General features: G+C 46.9%; 1 protein-coding gene across 1 annotated transcript in view; it reads left to right on the top strand.

The window, feature by feature from the left end:
- The window catches only part of ME3 (malic enzyme 3, NADP(+)-dependent, mitochondrial), an 81,713-nt gene extending 75,335 nt beyond the window's left edge, over window positions 1-6,378 (top strand). The window contains exons 10-13 of the mRNA XM_008594231.1: window positions 351-493; window positions 1,086-1,259; window positions 4,645-4,743; window positions 6,141-6,378. Of these exons, the coding sequence (XP_008592453.1) occupies window positions 351-493; window positions 1,086-1,259; window positions 4,645-4,743; window positions 6,141-6,302 (578 nt within the window). The 3' untranslated portion in view covers window positions 6,303-6,378. The remainder of the gene's footprint in view (window positions 1-350; window positions 494-1,085; window positions 1,260-4,644; window positions 4,744-6,140) is intronic.
- The last annotated feature ends 3,393 nt before the right edge of the window (window positions 6,379-9,771 follow it).

Genomic DNA, 9,771 nt, shown 5'->3' with positions numbered 1-9,771 from the left:
CCAGGATGAGATGAGCACTCCTTCCCCCAGACGGGGACCCCGGCCTCTCTCCCTGTACTGGGGGAGCAGCCCACCCTCAATGGCAATACCCCGGAACACCTTCACAGGTGCATCTTAACTGGCAGGGACCTGAAGTGGACCACTGGTCCCTTAGGGATGAACAGGAGGTCTCAGGCAGCTCAAGCAGGAAGACCTTTTTCCCTTCTACTCCCTCCATCTTTATGGCAGGAGTCATCCCCACGACTCCTGAGTCTCTCATGGTGCACCTAGTTTCCCCACTGCCACTACCAGGAAAGGAATGGGTTGTTTGTAAAGAGTAGGCATCCCCACTACCCGCCTTTTCCCTGTAGGTGTTGCCGCCATCGCAGGAGCCTTCACGGAGCAGATTCTGAGGGACATGGCCTCCTTCCACGAGCGCCCTATCATCTTTGCCCTGAGCAACCCCACCAGCAAGGCCGAGTGTACGGCTGAGAAGTGCTACCAGGTCACCGAGGTCAGCGGGGAGTCCTTCCTTCCCCAGGCTGAGAGAAAATAGTATCAATAACTATTAGTAACACTATGAGGGTGAAAAAATCCCCACATTGCTGAAGGGCAAACTGAGGTTCAGAAAGATGAAGTAACTTGCCCAAGATCAGAGAGCTAATAAGGAGTGGAGCTACCCTCAAACCCAGGTCTGACTCCAAAGCCCAGGCTCTTACTATCCTGCTCTGCAACTCAAGGTTCCCCCTGCATAACACAGAGCTTTGACCAGAACCCAGAACCTGAGGCACTTGTAGGCTCGAGGCCACGTCCAAACTCATCATGTCCTGGGTTGGCCCTTCCTGGAGATGACAGGTAAAAAAGATACTGTGAACCCCTTCACCTTCCCGCGGCTTGTTGGCTGCCAGGTAACTCAGGCGGAGGCTGAGCTCTCTGGTCAAATGAACAAATGTGCTTTGATCACTCAAAGGCCATGTTCCTAGCACCATGCTGGGCATTTGGGAGAGGATGAAGAAGGGTCTGACATTTGGGAGATAAGAATAGGCCATCATTACTGCCCCAAACCAACCTCCAAGCTCCCTCTCCGGCTTCCTTCCTGCCTCCAGGGCCGAGGGATCTTTGCCAGTGGAAGTCCTTTTAAGAGCGTGACTCTGGAAGATGGCAAGACCTTCATTCCCGGGCAGGGAAACAATGCCTATGTGTTCCCTGGGGTGGCCCTGGGAGTCATCGCTGGTGGGATCCGGCACATCCCAGACGAGATCTTCCTCCTGACAGCAGAGGTATCATTGTCCCTGCCCTCTCAAATGTTTCCAGTAGGGCCTATGGGTTGACAATGGGTCCTGCACTGGGCCTCCAAAGATCCCTCCTATCTAGTCTCTTGTACCCACTTGCCCCCAACCCTGGCCTTGCATCCCTAAAGTGCTTAAACCTCAAGCTTCTCTCAGGATCACCTTGAGGCTTGACCTCCTCTCCAATCATACAAGGGGTTTTTGAGGAGGCACGAGGAAAGGTCAGTGGGAGGGAGTATTGGCAGGAGGCACTGGCAGCAAGGGGACATACCTCATGCTGCTCCCCACCTCCCAGCAGTGCCATCTAGATGCCTAGACAGAGAAGATGCCACCAAAGCCACCTGAAACTGGGGGCTTATGGACCATGACAGGTGATGGATTCTTCCAGCCACAGGCCTTGGCAGCATCACCGGGGTAACCAGCAGCAGTGAGCCCCCCAGGAGAGCTTCTGTAAGGGAGAGGATGGGTTGCATGCCTGCTTTCTCCTACTCTGTGTACCCAGATCTTGAACACTGGTATGGGGGTTTGGGGGATCTACCTGTTACTAGAAAAGCTCCTAGAAGCATTCTTTACCAGACAAGATGAAAATTATGAAGTAATTCATTAAGAGTGACAGTCCATGGTCATAATAACAGTTACAATGGCTGTCATTATCAAGTAATTACTAAATGCCGGGTACTTGACATTTATCTTCACTCTGAGGAAATTGAGGCATAGAAATGTCTCTGTTGGGAACTTAAGCTAATCAAAGCTATATACAAAGATTAAATTTATTGATACCTAACAAACTCCAAAGGCTGTCCTGCAACTTCCAACCTCCCTCTGCATTTTCCCCTCATCATGGCACTGGTGAGAGCCCAAAACCAACAAGAGATGCAGCCCTGTCCAGATCCACTTCTATGAATCCCACAGGGAACTGCCTCATGCACCAGGTCCCTTCTTACTCTGTCTAGTCTTTGAGCACTGGCTCTGCAAGGCCATGCAAATAATGTCTCCTGAAAGCTTTTCAGCCACGCCCAGGCCCTGTGCACACTAGCTAAGACTTTGTGCCACAGCTCTCTGTCCCTCTTGCCTGAGTTTTCTGTGTTTGTTTTTCTTCTCGTTGCTATGATGAGTGTTCCTGTCCTGTGGCTGTGGGCAGAGCTGTTTGAACCCCCCATTGGGTGGGAAGAGTCACTTTCTCCTTGGAGACAGCCTGAAAGCAAATTCCCCTGTTGTGCAGAAACACAGTTGCTAGAGCCCTTCCAATATAATGCCACGAGACAACCGCATACCCACCCCTCAGTGCAGTGGGACAGCTTGGCTCCATCATTTCATGAATAGTGTCTGCCAATTATACATGAACCTCTCTCAATTTATTTATTAAGCACCTGCTGTGAGCAGGACAGTCTGGTCTTCAAAGGCCTGGCAAGCTGTATTTCTGAAAAGGGTGCTTTCGGTTAAGACAATTTCAGTTGAATTTGATTTTCCAATGGAAAATTAATGTAGGTATAATGAGATTTACATGTGCTACCTCATTCCACCTTAGCATCTCTGTAAAATAGGTATAGTGCTTATCCCTATGTTATAGGCAAGAAAGTGAGGCACCAAGAGTTTAAGTAACTTGGCCAAGGTCACTGGGCTTGTGAGTGACAGCACCAGATGGCCCCAGGCACTTTGACTCCAGGCTGCAGCAGAGCATTTCCAGTGCCCAATGTCTTAGGAGCGACCACACACCCCAAGATATTTCCTCACAGGATACCCTTTCTAGATGCAGATCTAGCTGTGCAAATCCTGCTTCTCTGTAATCAATCCAGCTCCTATAGCTCCATGGAGAGAATCCTTCAAAACGTAGATCAAACCAAGTCTCCCTCCTGATTTCAGAAACTTGTATGTCTCCTTGGTGCTTACAGGATAAAATCCAAACTCCTTCCATGGTTTCCATAAAAGGCACTTCACCACCAGGTCCTCCTGTCCTCGCCAGCCTCACTTTTAGCCTCTCCCTACCATGGACCTATCCAATGTGCTTTTTTCAATCTTGCATCCGTGCTCTCTTGGTGCCTCTCACCTCCCAGCATGAGTGTGTGCTACTCCCTTTCCCTTTTTCAAGTGATCCATATGTTGTCCTTCGGATATCAACCTATGACACTTCTGGGAAGCCTTTCCTGCACATGGCAGATGCGGCCCTGCCTTCCTCTGTGTCCCCTCATTCCAGTCACCCATTGTACAAGTGTTATTGCCATACTTGTTTGTTAATTGTCCACTGACACCAGTCTCAATGAGGGAAAAGATTATGGCCTCTTCACCATGGATCCTCAGCACAGAGTCTGGAATATTCTAGAAGCCCAGTGAATGTTTGACCGAATGAGTGGAAAGCAGAGGTGGGAGTGTGAGGAGGCAGAGGAGAGGAAGGCCCACTTCCCTAATGTCTGCAAACTCTGAGGCAAGATCAGCTTCTTTGTCTTATCACTTCTGGGACACACAGTTCTCAGAGAGCACCAGTGGCTTTCCTTGAATTTAAATTTGACACCATAAGATTGGGTGGAAGTAGATTCAGTGCTACCACGTTAAAGAGGCTGACCTGCCAGCCTAGCGGAGCACCCACACCTGAGGCTGGAGGATGAAGCTTGACCCTCAGAGGCAGGCTCTGAACCTTGGAGGTTCTGTTCCAGGATGATGCACTTAGGGCATTTATTCAGGTAAGACATAAGACACATTCACTTGCTGGAGGAGAGGCCTTCCTTAGACTGGGACAAGGGCTAGAAGGCAGTGCTTAAGGAGTCCTGAACACAGAGAGATAATACTGCCTAAATGGGTGCCCAGGATTTTACCAAGCACTGGAAGGAGGCTGGGACCCCAGGATCCTGTGCAACAGCCTGAACCAGCCAGGAAGAGATCCTGAAGTCTTTACTTTGCAGGCCACAAATTTATTCATTTTGGTCTTAGTGATTTTTCTTTAGAATTCAGATACCCTTCGGGGCCGGCCCGTGGCTCACTCGGGAGAGTGCGGTGCTGATAACACCAAGGCCCCGGGTTCGGATCCCATATACAGATGGCCGGTTCGCTCACTGGCTGAGCGTGGTGCTGACAACACCAAGTCAAGGGTTAAGATCCCCTTACCGGTCATCTTTTTAAAAAAAAAAAAAAAAGAATTCAGATACCCTCGTTTTGTTTTAAGCCTCAACCAGTTTCACAATATACAAAAGATTTGTCCTTGCTTAAGTGCAAGCATTAAGCTCCCCTGGGGCTACATGGTGGCAGAATCAACAGTGGGAACCGCAGCATCTGACCATCTATGCAGGAGGGAGGCAGGGTGAGTCTCTGGGGTAATGGGTTGGGCTTGTTCTGGGAAGGCAGAAACTCAGCTTGCTCATCCCGGTTCTCTCCCTCTCCCCAGCAAATTGCCCAGGAGGTCTCTGAGCAGCATCTGTCTCAGGGGAGACTTTACCCACCACTCAGCACCATCCAAGATGTGTCTCTAAGAATCGCCATCAAAGTAAGAGGCATCCCACCCTGTCACATGGGTAGAGAGGCTCAACCACTTTCTCTCTCTGTGACTTAGGAGGGCTACGAGATGGCAGCTATGGAGACATCCTGAGCTCCTTGGGCTGCACTGCCTGTGAGCCAAAGGCTGGATGACAAACTCCTGCCTACAGCTCAAGCCCCACCCCAACTCCCACCCAGGCCAGTTCTGGAAAAGCTCCTGGATTTCCTCTCAAACACCAAGAACAAAGGTCATCAAAGTCCATGGTCTTGTGGACCGGAATGTGGGTGGAATTTTGAAAAAATGAATCATAAGCCCCCATTTATGAGAAAGGTCAGCTTGCATAGCATCATGGAAAGATCTCAGGCTTTAAGGTCCCAGCTGTGTCAATCAGCAGTAGCATAAACTTGGCCCAGTCACCTCACTTCCCTGAACCTCAGTTTCCTCCTTTTCCAAAGGGGCCAGTAATTCCTTTTCCCCAAAGTTCTGGGGAAAATTAAAAGAGAATGGTGAAAAAGTTCCATACCCAGAGCCTACCTGGCCAGAGTAGATCTCATTCTTCTCCTTTCCCTCAGAATGGCCGGGCCATGGGGTGATCAGATTCATAGAATATTCCAGACTATGCAAAAGTGATGGGTTTTCAAAGAATCAGAACATGGTGCAATAAAGACTTTGCCCAACATTTATAATTTTTGAAGCTGGAAAATGGGTACATGAGGGTTTGTTATTATTTCTATTAGTGTCTACGTTTTACATTTTCTAAAATAACTATTAAAAATAATTTCAGAAAATGCATTTCATAATAGCACACGCTCCCCATGAGTTGTCTGGAGCAAAATCCAGAATCAGCCCTCAAGACCAATAGTCCAGCTCATAGTTTAGTGCTGCCCTGTCTAGTTCCTTCCTTTTTGGGATATTTAGAGTCACACTCTTCTGAAGCCAAATCTAATACGCAGAGAACAGTGTCCAGGTTGTCATCTTATTCAACCCACATTCATGCAGGAAGGAAAAAATATATACATCAGGTACTGGACCCTTTTACTTGTTATCTAATTTTGTTCTCATACCACTCCAGAGAAAGGTCTAATTACCCTCACTTTACGGATGAGGAAACTGAGGCTCAGCAAGGATAATGTCACCACCAAGGACCCACGAGCAGTTGGAAGGAGGCAGAATTTAGGCTGAAGTATTTTGACCCTGTCGCAGTGTTTATTCCACTGTGTCCCAGCTGCCTGTCTAAGCAGAAAGCTTGAAATCCTTCCTATACTGTGGCTTCATGGGCCACAATCCATGACAGGAACGAGTCTGGTTCTTCAGGATGTATTCCCATTCCCCTGGCTCCCCAGCGAGGGCCTTTAGATAGGCTCTCCCTCAGATCCAATTCTTCAGCCAAACATGTTTTTCCCTAGGTCCTCGACTACGCGTACAAACACAACCTGGCCTCCTACTACCCGGAGCCCAAGGACAAGGAGGCTTTTATAAGATCCCATGTCTATACTCCAGACTATGACTCCTTTTCGTTGGACAGCTACACTTGGCCCAAGGAAGCTATGAATGTTCAAACGGTCTGATGCAGTTTCAGGGGCTGGTGTGGGGATGGATGAAGCCCAGAGTAACATGCACAATATAAATGGGTTCCAAAATGGCCATCCTTGTCGCTGTGCTTTTTTCCTTTGAATTTTCTGGTGTCAGGGGAGATGCTGAGGCATACAGCAAAATAGAGCCTTGACCCTGAAGGTCCTGGGAGTTCACTTTTCTATAACACTCAGCTGAGGTGCTTCCCAAGCATTTCTTCATCAGTTGCCAACTACTGTCTGGGCCTTGTGGGAAACATAAAAGCCTGCCTAGAGTCGTGCCTTTACAGAGCTCAGGGTCTAGTGGAGGAGACTGGACACAATTAATTTTGTGAGGGAGAAAGTGGTAAGAACTCCCACGAAAGAACTGCAGATAAAGGTCAAAGGCACTCAGAGAAGGGAGAAGATACTTCCTATGAAAACAGAAGAGAAGGCTTCAGGGGGAGCAGTGCTTTCACTGAATACTGAGTGAAGGAAGGGTGGGAGTCCTGGGGAGAGGAGGAATGTGAGCATGGCCACGTGCCGGAGAACATGGCCCCGCCATCAGGGAGCTCGGTCCCTGTCAGAGGAATGTACATCCCTCAAGACACAGCAGGGTGTGAGGGCCGAGTGCCTGGAGGCAGCTCACTAACTAGTCAGGAATGGTCACTGTCCTGTGGGTTGTTAAGTATTAGACATTCTTTTTTGGTTATTAGTAAAAGGAAAGCTAGAGGAGTGTGGGTGGGGAGGGTTGGCATGCCAAGGAGTGAGGAGGGAGGGAGGCAGTGACGGGGAGCACACCCCGGCGAGTTCTAAGGAGGACTTGATTTCATTTCCCTGGCTCGGGAACACTGTCTCTTCCATCCTTCACTCTCTGAAGTCATTGAGCAACCCAGAGCAGCTTTCATATAGAGATGATCTCAGTCCATCCCAGGTGTTTCTTAGACCAAGCTCAGCACTAGCCTTCACCTCCCACATGTCCAGCAGAGCCCACACCATAAGGGGGTGGGGATGAAAGCCCTCTTCAGTCAAAGACTCTGCTAAGTTGCTAAGACCTTTTGGGATGGCAGCTTCTGACCTCTAATTTCATGTATAATAGAAGAAATAATAAAGCACCCTTAAGGACCTACCCCTGCTGCCACCTCAGCCTTATTATTTCCACTGCCACAATGGATAGGTTCTATATGACCACTTCTCAGTGACAGGGTAGGTAGACTATTGGGCTCCTAGAGGATAATTAGCAGACCCACCAGCTATCTCTTGCTCAGATTTTATTCTTCCCATATCTGCTTCCTTGGTACTGATGCTCAGCCAAGAATATCCTGAGAAAACATCCTTCTTCTATGATTCTTGGGCTCAGAGAATGAGAAACTATTCAGAAGAGGCTTTGAAGAGTGAAACTGGAATCTGAACAGCAGGGAACTTTTACACTATCTTTTCTAGGTCATGTCTCACAACTTCCTCTGTATCCCCACTATACTTCCTTTATAATCAATGTAAGAGAAAAGAAAAACAATAGTAGAGAAAACGGCTTTGAAGAGTGAAACTGGAATCTGAACAGCAGGGAACTTTTACACTATCTTTTCTAGGTTATGTCTCACAACTTCCTCTGTATCCCCACTATACTTCCTTTATAATCAATGTAAGAGAAAAGAAAAACAATAGTAGAGAAAAACAATGAAATAAAAGTAGATTCTTTGAAAAGATCAGCTAAGTTAACAAACTTTAGCTATACTGACCAAGAGAAAAAAAAAAAGACACAAATTACATTTCCTTTGTCTCAACCACACTGTGAACATCTTGCCAGAATTAAGCACATTCATTTTCAAGCCTGTGCCCTTATATGTGTTTGGTCTCTCCACCTGGAAAGTCCCTCCCTCCCTCACCTTCGCTTCTCCTTTTAAATTAAATTTTGGTTCACCCCAGCTTTCTGCCTGGTGACATCATTCATCCTTGCAGTTCAAATGCAATTGCTCTATCAAATCTTCCTGACTCCCTCATACAGATTTAATAATTAAATCAGAAATCAATAAAAGAAAAATATATGGGAAATTCCAAAGCATTTGAAAATTAAACAATATATTTCTAAATAACCCATGGACCAAAGAAGAAATCACATGGTAAATTATACATGTTGAACAGAATTAAAAAACGTATCAAAATTAATGAGATATAGCTAAAGCAGTGCTTAGAAGGAAATTTTATACCTTGAAATGATGTGATGGTTAGTTTTGTGTGTCAACTTCCCTGGGCCATAGGGTGCCCAGATATTTGGTCAAACGTTATTCAGCATGTTTCTGTGAGGGTATTTTTACGTGAGATTAACATTTAAATTGCTAAACTGAGTAAAGCAGAGTGCCCTCCACAATGTAGGTGGGCCTTATCCAATCAGTTGAAGACCTGAATAGAAAAAAAAAGGTTGACCCTCCCGCAAGTAAGAGAGAATTCTTTCTACCTGACAGCCTTCGAACTGAGATATCAGCTTTTTCCTGCCTTCAGACGGGAACTACACTATCAGCTCTCCTAGGTCTCCAGCTTCCCAACTTACCCTGCAGATTTTAGGACTTGTCAGCCTCCATAATCATGTGAGCTAAGCCAATTCATTATAATAAATTGATGTATCTAGATAGAGAGAGAGACACAGAGATACAGAAATAGATAGAGGTTGGGCCGGCCCGTGGCTCACTCGGTAGAGTGCGGTGCTGATAACACCAAGGCCGCGGGTTCGGATCCTATATAGGGATGGCCGGTTTGCTCACTGGCTGAGCGTGGTGCTGACAACACCAAGCCAAGGGTTGAGATCCCCTTACCGGTCATCTTTTAAAAAAAAAAAAAAAGAAAGAAATAGATAGAGGTAGACATACATCTTATTATTTCTGTTTCTCTGGAGTACCCTGACTAATGCAAATGCCTATATCAAAAGACAGAAAGAAGAAAAAGGTCTCAAGTCAGTAACCTAAACTTCCTTCTTAAGAAACTAGAAAAAGGACAGCAACAAAACCCAAAGCAAGCAAAGATTAGAGCAGATATCAATATACTTATAACAAGTAAAGAAATTGAATTAGTATTTTAAAATATTCCCACCAAGAAAAGCCCATGCCCAGATGGCTTCACTGGTTGGATTCTATCAAGTATTTGAATAAGAAATAATATCAATCCTTCACAAACTCTCAGAGAATAGAGGAAGGAATATTTCTTAAATCATTACAATACTGGTATTATCCCCAATATCAAAGCCAGATAAAGATATCACAAAAAAAGTACAGACCATGGGCCAGCCCGGTGGCGTACTGCTACAGTGCGCTGCTTGGGAGCGCGGTGGCGCTCCCGCCAAGGGTTCAGATCCCATGTACAGACCGGCCACTCACTGGCTGAGCGAGGTGCGGGAGCAACACCGAGGGTTGCGATCCCGTTGCCGGTCCCAGTCCGGTACGGGTGCGACACTGAGGGTTGCGATCCGTTGCTGGTCACGAAAAAGACAAAAAGG

Source organism: Galeopterus variegatus, unplaced genomic scaffold, assembly GCF_000696425.1.
Source record: "Galeopterus variegatus unplaced genomic scaffold, G_variegatus-3.0.2 Scaffold10396, whole genome shotgun sequence".
Classification (NCBI taxonomy): Eukaryota; Metazoa; Chordata; class Mammalia; order Dermoptera; family Cynocephalidae; genus Galeopterus; species Galeopterus variegatus.
This window is presented reverse-complemented; position numbering and strand designations above follow the sequence as displayed.